Raw genomic sequence first — 20,075 nt, 5'->3', positions numbered from 1 at the left:
CCCTAGCCTGGGAACCTCCACATGCCACGGGAGTGGCCCAAGAAATGGCAAAAAAAAAAAAAAAATATATATATATATATATATATATATATATATATATATACACATATATATATAAAATCTTGCTAGGTAGAGTATCTTATGTTGCAGATCTTTCCCTTTCAGGACTTTGATATTTCATGCCACTCCCTTCTGGCCTGCACATGTTCTGCAGAGAAATTAGCTGATAGCCTTATGGAGGCTCACTTGGCATGTACTATTTGTTTTTCACTTGCTGCCCTTAGAATCATCTCTTCGTCTTTCGTCTTTTTAATTATAATGTCTTGGTGTGGGTCTGTTTGGTACCCTCTCTGCTACCTTTCCATGGATATCTGTTTCCTGGATACCTGTTTTCCAGGTTTGAGAATTTTTTACCCATAGTTTCTCCAAATGCATTTTCAGTACCCTTTTCTCTTCCTTCTCTTTCTGGACTCCCCACTAAGTGTAGAATGGCACACTGTCTCTTATCCTGTACATCTTGTATGTTGCTTTCCTTTTTTAAAATTTATCTTTCTGTCTGCTGTTCGGTTTGGGTGGTTTTCATTACTCTATCTTTCAGATCCCTTGTTTGTTCTTCTCTGTTCATCGGCTGTTCATTGCTTTTAGCTTGGTTTTTCATCTCAGCAATTGTGTTGTGTAATTTTGATTGGTTCTTTTTCATGGTTGCGTGTTCCTTGTTACAGTGATTTGCATCTGTGGATACTCTTTTGTACTTCCTTTGTCATTTTTATTACCTCTTTTTTGAACTTGGGATCCAGTATACTGGAGGGGCCTGTTTTATTATTTGTTCTTTTGGAGTTTTTCCTCTTCTTCTTTTGAGTGGGAATAGTTCTGTTCTTTTTCGTCTTACTTAAATTTCTCTGTCTCTATGAATTGAGGAGAAATAGTTATCTACTGTGACCTCAAAGGGTTATTTTTATGTGAGAGCATCCCTGTATAGGTGGTGTGAGTCCAATATTTTTGGTGCCAGGGCTGTTTTTGGTATGGATGCCAGCCACATCTTTGCTCAACATGTGCTGGCCATTATTCCCTTGATAGCAGGTGTGATGTGGTGGTGACCAGAGCCAGCACTGGATGAAAAGAGGCGCCCCCTCTTTGCTCCGTGGCTGTCACAGCCCTATCGGAGGCAGTTTCTGCTCCCTAGTTCTTAGAGTAGAGGCCCTGAAATTTGGTTTCAGTAAGGGTCCATTGCCTTAAGTATGTGTTCTTTCTCCAAGGAGGTGAGCACTAAAGCAGGTGAGGCTGAAGTGTTCAAAGAGAACTATATGCTGCCTGTTCATGTATCTGTTGTTCTGCCCAGAGGCAGTCCAGTTTGGTGTCCCTTTCTCCTTTGTGTTTGTCCCAGACCTAGTGCTGGGCACTGAGGGCCAGGGCGTTGTGGCAACAGGAATCAAGTTGGTTTTGCTGCCACCTGGGACATGGGCTGCCTCTGGGGTTGAGCTCCCCCAGGACGTGTTCGTCCTCGATGTGACTCCGTGCTGTGGAGTGATGTGGCCAGAACTGGAGCCCTCTTCTTTGGAAAGGAACCTCTGGGTACCGCTCCCCAGGTGCTGTTCACAGGGATTCTGTAGAACCACCCACCACCTGCTGAGCATAACAGCAGAGTCCACAGCAGCTGGATCCACCTCTGGACTCAGCCCTGACATGTGTGTTTACGATTTCGATTTGCCCCATAGCTAATGTTGCTAAGTTTAATCCTTTAATTAAGTTAGTATCTGCCAGGTTCTCCACTGTAAAGAAACTCTTTTTCCTTTTGAAATTAATAAATATTTTGTAATAACATTCCTTGGATTATGTAAATATCATTTATTTATTTTATTGAGTTTGGCCATGTACAAATAGGGCAAACTATATAAGTATATGTTTATAATGTTATAATTTTTTTTTGTCTTTTTGTCTTTTTAGGGCCACCCCCGTGGCACATGGAGGTTCCCAGGCTAGGGGTCCAAGCGGAGCTATAGCTGCCGGCCTATGCCACAGCCACAGCAACTTGGGATCTGAGCCACGTCTGTGACCTATACCACAGCTCACGGCAATGCCAGATCCTTAACCCACTGAGTGAGGCCAGGAATTGAACCCACGTCCTTATGGATTCTAGTTGGGTTCGTTAACCACAGAGCCATGATAGGAACTCCCTATAACGTTATATGTTTAAACTACACATTCTCCTTTTCACTTTCTAGCATCAGTTGCTAATGAACAGAAATGTTCTCTTTTCTCAAACCAAGAAAAATAGCCGAGAATCTACTTGTCATGACTCTTTAACATGCTGAGCACATTGTAAAAAACGTGGTATGTCTTTACACCTCGGTAAAGGCTGGGGAAGAATGGGCACACAGCTCATAATCATCCCTTCATTTCCGTAGCACTTCGTAGTTTACAAGGCATCTTCATGTGCATTTTTCTCTGTCTTTTCTCAGTAAGCAAAGAGATACTGCACACAGAGTGACCTACCCGCAGCGATACACCTCGTAAATGTTCAGTTTGGGGTGAGCACACAAGGCTGCTCCTTAAAGGTTCATTGTGGCTCCTAAGTTGCTTGGTGGTGTTTTCTAATAAATATGATGATGCTAAGGATGATAAAGAACTCTGTGATGCAAATGTTGGCGAGTACAGAGAGAAGCAAGTAAAATTAAAATTTTGTATTTTCCAAGGCTTAGACTTGGAAAGATAAAATTTTAGAAATAAATTTACTTCTCATTTACATTTATGATAGGATGTCTGCCTTGAAAGATCCAAGCTTACAATCCAGAGCACCAGTAAGCGGGCCGTACGGATCCCCCCTTCCCCAGAATTCCCAAAGATCACAGACATCCCAGGTCATCGGCTTGAGGAAGCCACAAGTGCCGCATTGTCCCCACTAGTGTGGGCAGAATAACTGTGGAATGCGAGGAACCTGCTGATTGTCGCACCTTGAACGCAGCTCCGCGATTGCTTGTAGACATGGTGGGAAAAGTACAAGACTGTTATAAATAGACACCTGCGTCAGCTTTATAGGCACAAACCAGTAACCTGAAGGAGCTCCAGACTGAGAGAGACCTGCAGGGTCTCAGTTAGGCATCAGCTTGGCACAGAGGCACAGAGTTGGCTGAAATCATTTAACTTAAAGCAACTGGGGTCAGAATAACAGTTTACATTGGAAAATGATTTTGTCAGAAATGAATACTCCTAGCCATGTTTTTTTCCTGTTATTTTGTTATCTTTCTGTTATTTTAACTTTTTATTTTAATTCAATTTCTGACTTTGCTTACTTGGAGAAACCAACAGCAGGAAATTTTTTGCACAAGTGTAAGCAGTCAACAATAACATATTACATTGAATAATCTACATACACATTAACTGAAAATTAATAATGCATTATACTCTCATGTATATTGACTTTCCTTATTGTTGTCCTTGTTTTATTTTTTAAAAAAAGTTTTGCTAGTTTCAGGTGTACAGCAAAATAAATCAGTTATACATTACAGATATTCATTCTTTTTCAGATTTTTTCCCCATACAGGTTATTACACAGTGTTGAGTAGATTGCCCTGTGCTTTACAGTGGGTCCTTGTTACCTTTTTATTTTTATTTTATTTTATTATTTTTTCTTTTTTTGCCTTTTCTTGAGCCACTCCCGTGGCACATGGAGCTTCCCAGGCTAGGGGCCCGATCGGAGCTGTAGCCGCTGGCCTATGCCACAGCCACAGCAACGCGGGATCTGAGCCACATCTGCAACCTACACCACAGCTTACGGCAATGCCAGATCCTCAACCCACTGAGCAAGGCCAGGGATTGAACCCACAACCTCATGGTTCTTAGTCGGATTCGTTAACCACTGCACCACGATGGGAACTCCAACCTTTTTATTTTATATACAGTAATGTGCCTTTGTCAATCCCAACTCCCTAATTTATCCCACCCTCCCACCACGATTCCCCGTGTTTGGTAACCATAAATTTGGTTTTGAAAACTTTGAGTCTCTTTCTGTTTTGCAAGTTCTTTTGTGTATCACTTTTAGGAGATTCCACATAATAGGGATCTCAAATGTTATTTCTCTTTTTCTGCCTGACATACTTCACTCAGTGTGATAATCTCTAGGGCCATTCAAGTTCCTGAAAATGGCATTATTTCATGCTTATGTATGGCTGAATAATAGTCTGTTGCTTATATATACCACATCTTCTTTCTCGAGTCCTCTGTGGATGGAAATTTAGGTTGCTTCTGTGTGTTGGCTCTCATAAAAAACGCTGCAGTGAACACTGGGGTGCATGTATCTTTTCAGGTTATGGTTTTCTTTGAATATGTGCCCAGTAGTGGGATAGCTGGATCATATGGTAGTTCCATGCTTAATTTTCCAAGAAACCTCCATACTGTTCTCTATAGTGGTGGCATCAGCTTCTCTTCCCACCAAGGGTATAGGAAGGTTCCCTTTTCTCCACAGCTTCTCCAGCATTTGTTGGTGGACTCTTTGAGGATGGCCATTCTGACCAGTGTGAGGTGATACCTCATTGTAGTTTTGACTTGCATTTCTCTGTATTTTTTGATGTTGAGCACCTTTTAATGTGCTTTTTGGCCATCTGTCTGCCTTCTTTGGAGAAATGTCTTTTCACGTCTTTTGTCCATTTTTTAATTGGGTTGTTTTTGAAATAAAGCTGTATGAGATGTTTGTGTATCTTGGAAATTAATCCCTTATTGGCCACATCATTTGCAAAGATTTTCTCTCATTCTGTGAGTTGTCTTTTCATTTTGTTTGTGATTTCTTTGCTATGCAAAATCACTTAAGTTTAATTAGGTCACATTGGTTTATTTTTGTTTTTATTTTCATTACTCTTGGAGGTAGATCAAAAAAGGTATTGCTGTTATTTATGTCAAAGAGTGTTCTGCCAGTGTTTTCCTGTAAGAGTTTTATATTATCTGGTCTAACATTAAGACCTTTTAATCCATTTTTAGCTTATATTTGTGTATGGTGTTAGAGAGTGTTCTAATTTTATTCTTTTGCATGTAATTGTCCTGTTTTCCCAGCACCACTTATTGAAGAGAATGTCTTTTTTTCCATGTATATTCTTGCATCCTTTGTCATAGTTGATCGTATGCATGTGAATTTATTTCTGGGCTTTCTATGCAGTTCCATTGTTCTGTATTTCTGTTTTTGTGACAGTACCACGCTGTTTGGATTACTGTAGCTTTTTAATATAGTCTGAAGTTCAGAAGCCTGATTCTTTCTCAAAATTGCTTTTGCTATTCAGGGTCTTTGGTGTTGCCATATAAATTTTAAAGTAATTTGTTCTAATTCTGTCAAGAACATACTTGGTAATTTGATAGGGATTGCATTGAATCTGCAGATTGCCTTGGGTAGTATAGTTATTTTGACAATATTGATTCTTCCAGTCCAAGAGCATGGTATATTTTTCCATCTGTTTGTGTCGTCTTTGATTTCCTGTCATATAGTTTTCAGAGTAAAGCTCTCTTGCCACTTTAAGTAGGTTTAGTCCTAAATATTTTATTCTCTTTGATGTGATGATAAATGGGATTATTTCCTTACTCTTATCATTTATTGTTGGTATATAGAAATTCAAGAGTTTTCTGTTTATTAATTTTGTATCCCGCACCTTTATCAGATTTACTGATGAGCTCTAGTGGTTTTCTGGCAGCATCTTTAGGATTTTCTATGTATACTTTGATGTCATCTGCAAACAGGGACAGTTTTATTTCTTCTTTTCTCATTTGGATTCCTTTTATTTCTTTTTCTTCTCTGATAACCATAGCCAGGACTTCCAAAACTATGTTGAATAAAAGTGATGAGTGTGGACATTCTTGTCTTATTCATGATCATAGCAGAAATGCTTTTAGCTTTTCACAATCGAATTTTGTTGAATTTTGTCAGTCTTTTTTGCGTCTATTGAGATAACCATATCATTTTTATTCTTCAGTTTATCGATGTGGTATATAACATGGATTGATTTGTGTCTATTGAAAAGATTCCAGGGTAAATACCATTTGATTATGGTGTATGATCCTTTTAATATATTGTTGTATTTGATTTGCTAATATTTCACTGAGGATTTCTACAACTATATTCATCACTGATTTTGTCTGTAGTTTTTTTTTTTTTTTTTTTTTTTGGGTGGTGTCTTTATTTGGTTTTGGTATCAGGGTGATGCCAGCCTCATAGAATGAGTCTGGGAGTGTTCCTTCCTCTGCAGGTTTTTGGAAGAGTTTCAGAATGATAGGTGTTAGCTCTTCTCTAAATATTTGATACAATTCACCTGTGAGCCGTCTCATCCTGGACTTTTGGTGTTTTTTTTTTGGATAGTTTTAAATCACATTTTCAATTTCAGTACTTGTGATTGGTCTGTTGGTACTTTATTTCTTCCTGATTCAGTCTTGGAAGGTTGTGTCTTTCAAGGGATTTGTCCATCTCTTCTAGGTAGTCCATTTCATTGGCATGTAGTTGCTTGTAGTAGTCTCTTATGATCCTTAATATTTCTGTGGTGTCATTTGTAACCACTCCTTTTTCTGTTTGTAATATTCTTTTTCTTTTTTTCTTTTTAGAGCTGCGCCTGTGGCATAGGATGTTCCCAGTCCGGGGGTTGAAACAGAGCTGCAGCTGCTGGCCTGTGTCACAGCCATAGCAATGCCAGATCCAAGCGGTTCTGTGACCTACACCATAGCTCTTGGCAATGTGTTATTCTTAACCTATTGAGCAAAGCCAGGGATCAAACATACATTCTTATGGATACTAGTCAAGTTCTTAACCTGCTGAGTCACAATGGGAACTCCCTCATTTCTAATATTCTTGATTTGAGCCCTCTTTTTTTTTTTGATGACCCTGGCTAAAGGTTTATCGATTTTGTTTATTTTTTCAAAGAACTAGCTTTTTGTTTCATTAATCTTTTCTATTATTTTCTTTATCTCTATCTCGCTTATTTCTACTGTGATCTTTATGATTTCTTTCCTTCTACTAATGTTGGATTTTGTTTACTCTTTGTTCTGTAGTTGCTTTAGGTGTAAGGTCAGGTTATTTATTTGGGACTTTTCTTCATTCTTGAGGTGAGATTGTATTGCTATAAATTTCCCTCTCAGAACTTCTTTTACTGTATCCCATAGGTTTTGTTTTACCATATATTCTTTGTCATTTGTCTCTAGTTATTTTTTTATTTTCTCTTTGATTTCTTCATTGATCTATTGGTTGTTCAGTAGCATATTGTTTAGCCTTCACATGTTTGTGTTTTTTGCACTTTTTCCCTTGTGGTTGATTTCCAATCTCATAGCGTTGTGGTCATAAAAAATGCTTGATGTGATTTCAGTTTTCTTAAATACACTGAGGTTTGATTTATTGCTCAAGGTATGATCTGTCCTGGCCAGTGTTGCATGTGCACTTAAGAAGAAGGTGTATTCTGCTGCTTTCCATTGGAATGTTATATACATTTCAATAAATCCATGTGGTCTCCTTGTTCATTTTCTATTTGAATGATCTGACTTTCAAGCCCAGTTCTTGGGGCCAAATCACTGGGCCACCAGCCATGATCTAGTCATCTATAAAGAGAGTCAGATGATAACATACCTCTGTAGATTAACAGAGAAAGTGAAATTGTAGCTTCCAGAGACACAGTGACACACAAGCTGAGTACAACATTCATATAAACATGGGCATCTTGATTCAGTCAATGGACAGAAGTAAGACCCAGAGACAACAAAGAAATTACATTGATAGTTTTAAAAGTTCAGTTCAATGTCAGTTTTTAGATTCATTTATATGAAATTAACTGTATGCAGATTAGTCTTAAACATTTCTATTTTGAGGTTAGAGTTAAAAGAGAGAATTAAGAGTTGGCTGTTGTGGCACAACAGCACGACATGAATGAATCCGACTAGGAACCATGAACTTACAGGTTCAATCCCTGGCCTTGCCAGTGGGTTAAGGATCTGGTGTTGCTGTGAGAAATGAATCCGACTAGGAACCATGAGCTTCCAGGTTCAGTCCCCTGGCCTTTCTCAGTGGGTTAAGGATCTTGTGTTGCTGTGAGCTATGGTATAGGTTGCAGTTGCAGCGTGGATCCTGTGTTGCTGTGACTGTGGCATAGGCCGGCAGCTGTAGCTTTGATTAGACGCCAAGCCTAGGAACCCCCATATGCTGCAAGTGTAGCCCTAAAAAGTCCAAAAAAAAAAAAAAGAGAGAGAGAGTTGGCTTTTGAGGGGAATCATTAAGCATTACGCTGTAGGAGCTGTGAAGTGTAAAAATTGGGATTTAGATATAAGATGAACATTGTTTGGGTTTATTTGAAATTAGAATTTATTTCTAAATGTTGAGATAAAAGCTGTAAATTAGGCTTCAAACCTAGGTAAGGATTTGACAATAGAATAATATGTATGTTCTACATTTTGTGTTTGGTTCCCCTGCTTCATCTTGAGACAAATGTCTATAATATAAAATTTCCCCAAGAGTGTACATGGGCATATGTGCTCATCTGACCATTGCAAAAAAGAATTTACAGTCAGAACTTGAGGTATGGAGGCTAGAAGGTTTTTGAATAAATAAGAGATACTTAGGAGGGCTAGAGAAAAATGAGAAAAAGGTAATGACATAAGGAAAAATTAAAAGCAATAAAAATCATAGGAAAGGAATATGTAGAAAAGGAAAAACTAGGATATAGAAAAGAAAAGCTATTTGAAAAAGGGCAAAGAAGAGGGAATAAAATGGAAGAAGGGGTGAGCTTTTGTTTTTCGTCTCTGCTCAGCATTTCTGACCGGTATTTCCTCTTCTGTCCCTTACGCACTGTTCTCCGTGTCTGCTCTTGGCTCAGGAAGTTGTGTCAGAAAGAGCAGAGGCGGAGAAAGCGCAGATTACTGAGTGTCCTACGGTGGCTGGCACAGCAGAGTCAGCCACTGCGGGCTCAGTGTTAAGCACAGATTTGAATTAAATGTTAGAACCTGACTGGGCTTATGGGTAAAGTGTGCCTTTAACGGACGGACTGGGGTTGGGAGTCTAAAATCGCAGACCAGGAGTTACTAATGTGGACTGGGTGGTTTCAGGGGTACAGTTAGCCTGAGAATGGAAATAGGAAGGGTGGTTCAGAGCGGTGCTAAATTCAGAGCAGCGTTTGTAAACGTGCCTACTCCCTGAGCAGAAGCACACAGTAACCTTGTTAAGATGCACTGGTGAGTTAAGGAAAGAAAAATTGACTAGGATTTCAGGGTTTAATTAGCACAATCAGAAGACAAATTACCCAAATAGAATTTCTATCGCAAATGACATTTTTTGGCCAGTTTATTCTAAAAATATAGTTTTCATGGAGTTCCCGTCGTGGCTCGGTGGAAACGAATCTGACTAGCATCCGTGAGGATGCAGGTTCAATCCCTGGCCTCGCTCAGTGGGTTAAGGAACTGGTGTTGTGGTGAACTGTGGTGTAGGTCACAGATGTGGCTTGGATCTGACTGTGGCGTAGGCTGTGGCGTAGGCTGGTGGCTACAGTTCAGATTCAGCCCCTAGCCTAGGAACCTCCATATGCTGCGGCTACAGCCATAAAAAGACAAAAAAAAAAAAGGGGGGGGGGGAAGAAGAAGAAAGAAAATAGGAGTTCCTGTTGTGATGCGGTGGAAACAAATCTGATTAGTAAGCATGATGCTGTGGGTTTAATCCCTGGCCTCGCTCAGTGGGTTAAGGATCCGGAGTTGTGTGAGCTGTGGTATAGGTCGCAGATGTGGCTTGGATCCTGCAATACTATGGCTGTGGTGTAGGCCTGCAGCTGTAGCTCCAATTTGACTCCTAGCCTGGGTACCTCCCTATGCTGTGGGTGCAGCCCTAAAAAAATAAAAAGCAAAAACAAAAAAAATTATATATACAGTTTTCAAATGTTAGGATGAAGTTCTGTTTTTTAAGCTGTGTTAGGAATTTCACTGGTTTATTTTGATAATGTTTGCTATAAAATTATTACTATAAAATTATGAAATAAACGTGTGCATAATGAAGCCACGTCATTCCTAAAAACATGCGTGACCATTGCTCTGGACATTACACGTGTTTTGCTTTTCTGGGTCCATTTAAAATGAGTTTTTTATCGTTTGATCTATTAAGGTTACCCAGTCGGTAGTAGTTCTCTGACTTTTTAATACATGTTCTTATTTTGTTTGATACGTAAAAGTCAACCATGGCTTGGCAGAATTTCATTGTAGGTTTCTGGTTATTTTGACATGTTAGTATTGGGAGGCAGGAGTCTGAATGGGAGCCAGCAGCTCTCTCCACCCAGGAGAGGCGACTGGCGCATCTCTGCCCCCGACCCTGAACCTCTGCTAACGGGAGGGAGAGGCAGCCAGGCCCCAGGGCGACGAAGGTGGCGGCGAGCGGGTCCCTCCTGTGTGTCCACGTCCGTGGAGACGTCAGCAGCTTCCTTCATGAAGAAACTGAACTCTTCCATTGCTCCTCCTGTGGCAAGAAACCATTGAGAACAGGTTCACTGAGCACAGAGGAGATTCTCTGTCCCGTCAGAGCGGAAGGGAACTGGGGGGATGTGGCAGGACCTCACTGCGGAGCGCGAGTCCCCGGAAAGGAATGTCCTTGTCTCGGGCGGCTTGTGACAGAGGCAGTTGTCACTAATCCGGTGATTCACCCACCCCTCCTGCTGCCTCCACCGGGCCCAGGGGCCGGCTGAGCCCTCAGTGTCAGTAGGAAGGAGGCTTCTCAGAAGGAAAGTCGAGTCTCCTGCGCCTCAGCCCCTCCAGGCGAGCGGGGCCTGCGCTGGGGAACCTCCACCTCGAACACGGGCAGTTTCTAGCCAAGGGCCCAGTGTGTGTGCACACCAAAGGGCCTCCCCCCGGGAGTCCCCGTCGTGGCACAGAGGAAACAAATCCGCCTAGGAACCATGAGGTTGCGGGTTCGATCCCTGGCCTCGCTCAGTGGGTTAAGGATCCTGCGTTCCCGTGAGCTGTGGCGTAGGTCGCAGATGTGGCTCAGATCTGGCGTTGCTGTGGCCGTGATGCAGGCCAGCAGTAACAGCTCCGATTATAACCCTAGCCTGGGACCTCCACATGCTGCAGGTGCGGCCCTAAAAGGACAAAAAGACAAAACAAAAAACAAACAAAAAAACCTTCCCCTTTGTGAAATAAAATTTCCTGAATAGGAATCAGTACCTAGCTATGCCCTTCTAGGCTCAGGCCTTAACCTGATGTTTTAACTTAAGACCATCGCAGAGATGAGAAAGCACGAGATCTGAGAGAAGGGGCCACATCGAGAGGGCTTAACGGCAGTTACAGGGGGCGAAGGGGTCTTGGTGGGAGACAGGAACGCCGAGTTGCCTCTTTCTGCCCCCTGCCTCTTTTGACATTTGCCTGATTACACTCTCTTCAGGAATCCGCTGCAGGCCAAACAAAGTACTTAAACAGAACACGCCCGGAAGATCCTGGTCCAGCCTGCACCCCCCTATTTGCGTCCAAAGAGGGAAGGTTCCCTGTGGTGACCTTACCCTCCCCACCCCCAAAGCTGTGGCCACCGGGACACTGAGGAGGCAAAAGGCCCTCTGGGCACAGTTTATCTAAGAGGCATCCGATAAGGCTGTTGGGTCTCTTAGAAGTCCTGCAGGACAGTGATTTCAGTGATTTTCTAGCGTGAGATTCAGAAGCCCAATGAGAAATTACGTAGAATCCACTGCTGAAAATAACCTAAAGCTCACGGGGTGGGAGACCGCCCCGTGACCCCCTTCACCTCTTTGGTGACGCCTGACCTGTCTCTGCAGATCGTCTGGGCTCTGGGGACAGCGATTTGAACGCTCGTGGTCTGGTTAGACTCGGCCAGTCGCCAGACAGGAGTGAGAGATTGTGTCCTGGAGGAACTAGCCGAGCTGGCCGAGCAAGTGGCCCAACCCTAACCTGACAGCGAGGCGGCCAGTTTTCTCTCTCTCCCACCTGCTCTGGGGGGACCCAGTGCCGCTTGTGGAGAGTCACACAGGCTCCTGGAAAGAGGAGAGGACTGCCCTGGGATCCTGTCCCAGCTTCCCCTTTGTCCCCGCGGGGTACTCACAAGCTCTCGGTACACAGGTGGCATTCATTCCCGTAGGTGATATAGTCAGAACCACAAACAGGCAGGTATGTGATAGGGCAGGGGATGGCCACCACCGGGTACTTCCTGTAAACGCTGCAGTCCACCTGCAACCGACACGAGAGAATGCCCTGCTTGCCTCCTGGTCCTCGGGCTGGGCTGCCCTGGCCTCTGTGGCCCCGGGAGAGAGATACCCTCCTGGACGTCTGAGCTCTGCAGTATTCAGATGCTGTTACCGTTACGTCTGTGGTTAAAATAGGACCCTAATGCCACCAGCACCATTTCTGTTATTATTGGTACCCACCGTTAACAATTCCTGAGCATGAACAGCTGAATAGGGCAGGATCTACTCTTACCCCTGTTTACACGGGAGGGAAATTCAGGCTTAAAAAGAGAGCTTATAATGCAGAAGCTAGTCTAGTGGTAGGGATAGGATTTGAATCCAGAGCCCGTGCGAGGAACCAAAGTAACCCCCTCCCGACGCTCGCATGCTGTCCCTTCCGGGAAGACGTCACCAGCTTCTCAGACACAAGCTTCCCTCTTTTTAACTCTGGAATGGTTTTGTGGCTATAGTTATTTACGTGTATGCACGTCGTGTCTTCAGCTGCCTTCTGAGAAGCAGAGGCAGTTTCCTTACCGATGTGCGCCTTCCCTCTAATCCCTCCCAAGCATCCTGTGTGACTCCGACATACAGATTTCCTAAGGGTTTGCTGACTGAATGACGGTCAGTAGGAACTGAAGGTCAGATGCCGTTCTCTTTACTCACCTTTGTCAAAGGCAGGCTAGCAGCTTCTGAAAGAGAGACAAAGGGAAGTGTTAGAAGGAAGCCCAGTGGTGAGGTCCTGCAGGTCAGAACTCGGTAGTTCCTCTGGGGCGGAGTTTCAGCACCTACCCTGTCCTCACAAAATCCAGATGCTGTGGAAGCCAAATGCCCCATGGATTCGGGGAGCCCCGTGGTTTAAGTGGGAGAATTATCTAAATGATCTGAATTGCCTCCGTGTCTTGACCCTAGATGTTTTCTGGAGCTCCCTGTGTCTCTGGTCGTCTTTGGAGTCAGAGGCGAAAGAACGTGTTGCATCACCACTTCCAAGAGGCTGAAGCACCGTCTTTGATAGTCCCTCCCTCCTGATTGGGATAAGGAATGTAATGGAACATCTCTAAGGTGTTACGTCTGTTTTATCAAGTAGCTTTTCACCGTGTCAGAGTCGTTGCCTCCTGGGCGTAGGAGAACTGTGCTTCATTTCCCCCTTTCTGCCTTGATGTGGAGAGTCCCCCCCCCCCGGCTTGTCTGCATCATTGCCCTTAAGAGCATCTAATAACACCAGCCATTTCCAGTGTCCTTATGTAATGACAGACTTAGGGAAAAAATTCGTTCTCTCTTTTTTTCTTTTGGTTTCCACGCGTGAAAATGAAAATCCTTGAAAGGGAATACACTAGATCCAAATCCCTCAACCCCGGGTAGGATGTCAGAGTCTCCCTTCCCAGGGCAGGGCCGCATGACCAGAAATTTCTCTGAATTGCTGGCATCCCGTGAGGGATGATTTGAAAAACTAGGCTTAATGGCTGCAGAGGGCACTATGCCTCCTTAACTCACCCGAGCAGCTGCAGAGATGGGCCAGTGTACAGACCAGGAGGAGAGCCCCGGCGAGCTTCATGACGGCTGCGATGCCAAGGCTGCTCAGGGGCGCCACAGCCGCAGCGTCAGCCAGACCCTGGGAAAGGCTCCTGTTTATAAGGCGATGCTGGCTTCTCCACCTTTCCTGTGAGGTCATCCAGAGTCATTGTTGGCAGCACAGTATCACACCCTGGGTGATGGTGCAGTCCTTGTCCCTTAATTGCTGCTTCCTATCTGACCCACAGATTGATTATTTGAGGCGAGAAGTATTTTTCTGCCTGCTCTAGAGGCGGGGATTGTTGTTTTTAAAATCCTAAACCCCGTGAGTGGAAGAGACTAAATGCGGGTTGTTGGGCCTAAAGATGAAGTAGGTGAAAGGAGCGAACTTTATTTCACCGAGATAGAGGAGATTAAGCCACAATCAGACGGATTATACTTAGGTTTATATTTTGGCCCCTGCGAAGGTGTTTGATTTTCAAGGCACTAAACCCATGGGGTGCACAGGGACGTAGAGGGATCAGTGGCCTGAGCATCTGTAGACTTGGAGAACGGCATCAACATGTTCTAGTCGTGTGCGCTTGGGTAAGTCAGTTCGGAAGATCAGGTTGTCTGGTGGCACCAGGTAATCCCAAGCTTTCTGTGACTGGAAACAATACACGCTGATTTCACTCAGGCTGCACGGTGTGGCGGTCACTGACGGTTGCTTCGCCTTCCCTGGGTTCCGAGTAGACGGGGCAACACGATTTGGAATATTGCTCGTCTCAAGGCAAGATGAAGGCGCATTCTTGAGGGTTTCCACTTACAGCAGTTGAGTTTCCCAGCTCAGAAGCAACGCCTGGCGTAATCGTGGAGGTTACGGGGCTCCGTCTCACCTTGTCTCTTGAGGACAGGAAAGAGGTGGCACACAGAGAGCCCACACCAGAGCCTTAGCTTCGTGCCACGTCAGATGGGATCTACCTAGCCGCAGTTGCATTCGCATCTTTGGAATCATTTACATCCAAGTCTGTTCTAAATGTACCGCATGTAATTGTCACTCTGATGTTCTTATTATTGTTGACTGGCCAGGGGCTGCTCTTGGTGCTGACGTTAGATTGTAACTGTAACGTCCAGGCATAATTGTGCAGATGGCCGTTGTTTGTCTCTTGGAATTGAGGACATGTATGAAAACCCCGGGGCAGGCAGTTGACGTAGCTTCACCTTGATGGGCTTATTGTGTAGTTCGTTCTGAAGCATAGCACCAACAAAGGATGACAAACTAGTAATAAATGACTTTGCATGACTCCTTAAAATTTAAATCCCCACGTCTGTTTGGAAAGAGTATAATCTCTTAGTTAAGAATACATGCAGGAGTTCCTGTCGTGGCTCAGCAGAAACGAATCCAACTAGAAACCATGAGGTTGCAGGTTCAATCCCTGGAGTCGATCCAGCATTGCCGTGAGCTGTGGTGTAGGTGGCAGACACGGCTCAGATCCTGCGTTGCTGTGGCTGTGGGGTAGGCTGGCAGCTGTAGTTCCGGTTAGACTCCTAGCCTGGGAACCTCCATATGCACAGGGGGCAGCCCTAGAAAGTGAAAACAAACAGATAAAAAAACAAACAGAACATGTGCACTGAGTCCCTTGGGTCTTACTTGGAATCTTACTTCTAAAAAATGTTGACCGTGTGACTTTGGGTGTGTAGGTTAAGTTCTGGATGTTTGAGTTCCCTCATATGTAACATAGAAATTATATTTACTCTAAACCAAGTGGTTTTGAGTGTGAAATGTGACCAGATAGATAGATATGTATATAGAGTGTATAAATATCAGTATATAAATATATCTGTATGTAATATATCTCATATATATACATAGATTATCTCTGGTGTGTGTGTTCGTGTATCAGAGTGTCAAGGTCATAATTAGAGCTGGATAGAGGATATCTAATGATATGGAATGTGATCTTCATGACAACTCATTGAGGGAGGAATTTTTATTATCCTAACTTTATCAGTGAGTAAGTTGAGACTCATGGGGTTTAAATAGTCTTCCCAAGAGCATGATAGCACTTAACATAGTGATCTGTTGAGTTCGGTTGTGTTTAGTCGTGGAAAAAAGGGGAAGCAAATATACTAATAAAGGGAGTTAATTATAAGTTTTATTTTTTGCTATGAAAGTTTTAAGAGAATGAAGACTGAGAAAAGACCATTATGTTTCAAGAAGAGATGTTTTGCTGCAGTGTGAAATGCAACTTTAGCAAAACAAACAAACAAACAATTGGGACTGGAATCAAAGGGTGATGAGGATGAAATGGAAAGATCGGAGGAGGAGGAGGATAATGATGATGATTTTAGATGTTCCATAGTCAGAAAGGGAGTGAAAGAAGAAGGCTTTAGCAAGGTCTAGGATGGACTGACCATGTCTTAAAACCAAAGGGGAAAAGAAGAAACAAGATGTGTGATGGAGGTTGGATAATTAGAGTGTAGAAAAGCAAGAAGAAAGATTACGAGTGTAGGTGCAACCCCCATTCCCTGTATCATGGAAGACAGAGAAGAGTGGGTGAGGGCAGGGACAGGTCCTGTGAGAGGGAAAGGAAGATGAAGGGGCGCCCGTGGGAAGATGGGCTCTGACGAGTTCTGTGACTGCCTTTTTGCAGCAGAAGAATCAGGTTGGTCCAGAAGCTGGAGATTAATGAAGAAGGTTTGTTGAGACTTGGATGAGAGAAAAGTCAGACAGGCCACAAAGGATATAAACATTAGTGGCCGCTAGACAAAACTATTACTAGTTTTCAGCAAGCCCAACAGTACTATGTTTGATACTTTTTCCAAAATATGTTATGACACTGAGAAATGGAAGAAGGTAATTTTATGGATAGGCAGTATGTATACCAGAGACTTGAGAGGCACCGGAAAGACTCTATTTGGCTTGCAAGGGAGACACGTGTTTCACAAGGTTCTGATGAACTGTGCAGGGTATGAGCAGTGTAGGTTTAGAGGTCAAGGTTCAGGCAAAACGTGGACTTGGCAGGTGTGGAGAGTATGAACAATTGTTTTGGAGGCTGTGGCTAACAGGCAAAGTATCGGCCTAATTTCTCAGGGTTGGGGCTGAGGTAATGATCCTCAGGCTGTATCCAAAGAGTAAGTGGAGGAAGGATGGGTGGAGGTCAAGGTCTTCAGATTCAAAAAGGTCAGAAAAGAGCAAGGTCGAGGGATCATGTGCAGGGTGGTTTTGAGCTTGGGTTGAAGTTTACGTGGAGAGAAAAATTTTAGTCTGCACAGGAAGCCACATATTATGGAGGTCCTTTTGAGGGGAAAGATGAAGACCGTGAAGTTTTTTTTAACTCGGTAAATTTTATTATATTTATAGTCGTACAACCATCATCACAAACTTAATTTGACAACATTTCCATCCCAAACCCCCAGCCCACCCCTTCGCCCCACCACAACCTTTAGTAACCATAAGTTTATCAAAGTCTCTGAGTGTATTTCTCTTCTGCAAAGAAGTTTGTTGTATCCTTTTTTTAGACTCCCTATGTAAGTGACAGCATATGATATTTATGTCTCACTGTCTAACTTCACTTAGCATGATGATTTCTATGTCCATCCATGTTGGTGCAAATGCCGTTATTTCATTCCTTTTTATGGCTAAGTAATATTCCATTGTGTGTCTTTACCATATCTTCTTTATCCATTTCTCTCTCGATGGACATTTAGGTTGCTTCCATGTCTTGGCTATTGTAAATAGTGCTGCAATGAATATTGGAGTACATGTATCTTTTCAAGTCATGGTTTTTTCTGTGTAGAAGGGCATGAGTGGGATTGCTGGATCATATGGTAATTCCGTTTTTAGTTTTCTTGAGGAATCTCCATACTGTTTTCTATATTGGTTGTACCAATTTACATTCCCACCAACAGTGTAAGAGGGTTCCCTTTTATCTACATCCTCTCCAGCATTTATTGTGTATGGACTTTTTTTTTTTTTTTTGTCTTTTTGCCATTTCTTGTGCCGCTTCCGAGGCATATGGGAGGTTCCCAGGCTAGGGGTCTAATCAGAGCTGTAGCTGCCAGTCTACGCCAGAGCCACAGCAACGCGGGATCTGAGCTGCGTCTGCAACCTACACCACAGCTCACGGCAACGCTGGATCATTAACCCACTGAGCAAGGGCAGGGATCGAACCCGAAACCTCATGGTTCCTAGTCGGATTCGTTAACCACTGCACCACGACGGGAACTCCCTGTGTATGGACTTTTTGATGATTTCCATTTTGGCTGCTGTAAGGTTGTATGTACCTCATAGTAGTTTTGACTTGAATTTCTCTAATAGTGTCCAAATAATGTCCCTTGTCAGTTACTTCATTTGCAAATATTTTCTCCCATTCTGTGGGTTGTCTTTTTGTTTTGTTTAGGTTTGCCTTTGCTATGCAAAAACTTTTATGTTTAATTAGGTCCCATTTGTTTGTTTTTGTTTTTATTGTCCTTACTCTAGGAAGTGGATTTGAGAAGATATTGCTGCAGTTTATGTCAGACAGTGTTTGGCTATGTTTTCCTCCAAAAGTTTTTTAGTATCTGGTCTTGCATTTAGGTCTTTTATCCCTTTAGAGTTTATTTTTGTGTATGGTGTTAGGAAATGTTCTAATTTCATTCTTTTACATGTAGCTGTCCAGTTTTCCTAGCACCACTTGTTGAAGGGACTGTCTTTTCTCCATTGTATTTTCTTTCCTCCTTTTTCATAGATGAGTTGACCATAGGTGCATGGGTTTAATTCTGGGCTTTCTGTCCTGTTCCACTGAGTGACAATTCTGTTTTTGTGCCATTAACATGCTGTTTTGATGACTATAGCTTTGTGGTATGGTCTGGAGTCAGGGAACCTGATTGCTCCAGCCCTGTTTTTCTTCGTAGGATGGCTTTGGCTAATCTGGGTCTTTTGTGCTTCCAAACAAACTTTAAAAGATTTTGCTCTAGTTCTGTGAAAAATCCCATTGGTAATTTGATAGGGATTGCATTGAATCTGTAGATTGCCTTGGGTGGTATAGTCATTTTGACAATATTGATTCTTCCAATCCAAGTGCATGGTATATTTCCATCTATTTGTGTCATCTTTGATTTCCTTCATCAGCATTTTAGTTTTCAGAGTATAGGTCTTTTGTCCCTTTTGGTAGGTTTAATCCTAGGTATTTTATTCTTTTTGATGTAATGGTAAATGGGATTGTTTCCCTAATTTCTCTTTCTGATCTTTCACTGTTGGTATATAGAAATGCAGTCGATTTCTGTGTATTAATTTTATATCCTGCACCTTTACCAAATTCATTGATGAGTTATAACAGTTTTCTGGTAACATCTTTAGGATTTTCTAGGTATAGTATCATGTCATCTATAAACAGTGATAGTTGTACTTCTTCCTATCCAATTTGGATTCCTTTTATTTATTTTTCTTCTCCAATTGCTGTGGCTAGGACTTCCAAAACTATGTTGAAGAGTAGTGGTGAGAGTGGACATCTTGTCTTGTTCCTGACCTTAGCAGGAATTCTTGCAGCTTTTCACCATTGAGAATGATGTTAGCTATGGCCTAACTATAGGTATCATATATGGCCTTTATTATGTTGAGGTAGGTTCCCTCCATGCCCACTTCTGGAGGGTTTTTTTTTTTTTTATCAGAAATATGCATTGGATTTTGTCAAAAGCTTTTTCTGCATCTATTGAGAGGATCAAATGGATTTTATTCTTCTGTTTGTTAATGTGGTGTATCACACTGATTGTTAAGCAGATATTGAAGAATCCTTGCATCCCTGGGATAAATCATACTTGATCATGATGTATGATACTTTTAATGTATTGCTAGATTCGGTTCACTAGTATTTTGTTGAGAATATTTGCATCTATGTTCATCAGTGATATCGGCCTGTAATTTCCTTTTGTGTGTGTGTGTGTGTGGTGTTTTTGTCTGGTTTTGGTATCAGGGTGCGGTGGCCTCACAGAATGAGTTTGGGAGTGTTCCTTCCTCTGCAATTTTTTGGAATAGTTTTGGAAAGGTGGGTGTTTACTCTTCTCTATGTTTTTGATAGAATTCGCCTGTGAAGCCATCTGGTCCTGGACTTTTGTTTGTTGGAAGTTTTTAAATCAAAGTTTCAATTTCAGAACTTGTGATTGGCCCATTGATGTTTTCAATTTCATCTTGCTTTAGTCTTGAAAGATTGTACTTTTCTAAGAATTTGTCCATTTCTTCTAGGTTGTCCATTTTATTGGCATATAGTTGCTTGTAATAGTCTTTTATGATCCTTGGTATTTCTGTGATGTCCATTGTTACTTCTCCTTTTTCATTTCTAATTTTATTGATTTGAGTCCTCTCTTTTTTTCTTGATGAGTCTGGCTAAGGGTTTTTTAATTTCTTCAGTCTTTTCAGAGAACCAGCTTTTAGTTTCATTGATCTTTTTTATT

General features: G+C 42.4%; 2 protein-coding genes across 3 annotated transcripts in view; one reads left to right on the top strand and one right to left on the bottom strand.

Annotated features, from left to right (window-relative positions):
- Window positions 1–20,075, top strand: part of LOC396905 (acrosin inhibitor) — a 118,422-nt gene that overhangs the window by 48,823 nt on the left and 49,524 nt on the right. The window lies entirely within an intron of this gene.
- Window positions 9,817–14,070, bottom strand: SPINK7 (serine peptidase inhibitor, Kazal type 7 (putative)). The gene is made up of 4 exons (XM_003361785.3): window positions 13,647–14,070; window positions 12,819–12,844; window positions 12,035–12,159; window positions 9,817–10,444 (listed from the first exon to the last, which is right to left on the bottom strand). The coding sequence occupies exons 1-4, from the start codon at window positions 13,822–13,824 to the stop codon at window positions 10,399–10,401; spliced, it is 375 nt and encodes a 124-aa protein (XP_003361833.2). The 5' UTR covers window positions 13,825–14,070; the 3' UTR covers window positions 9,817–10,398.

This window comes from Sus scrofa, chromosome 2, assembly GCF_000003025.6.
Source record: "Sus scrofa isolate TJ Tabasco breed Duroc chromosome 2, Sscrofa11.1, whole genome shotgun sequence".
Lineage (NCBI taxonomy): Eukaryota > Metazoa > Chordata > Mammalia > Artiodactyla > Suidae > Sus > Sus scrofa.
This window is presented reverse-complemented; position numbering and strand designations above follow the sequence as displayed.

Bases quoted from the DNA above. Each gene is read 5' to 3' on its own strand.
- SPINK7 (XM_003361785.3), bottom strand. From the start codon at position 13,824: ATGACCTCACAGGAAAGGTGGAGAAGCCAGCATCGCCTTATAAACAGG. The intron at 12,160-12,818 runs GTGAGTAAAGAG...TGTCGGTTGCAG, and splicing joins CTAGCCTGCCTTTGACAAAG to GTGGACTGCAGCGTTTACAG. The intron at 10,445-12,034 runs GTGAGTACCCCG...TTCTTGCCACAG, and splicing joins CACCTGTGTACCGAGAGCTT to GAGGAGCAATGGAAGAGTTC.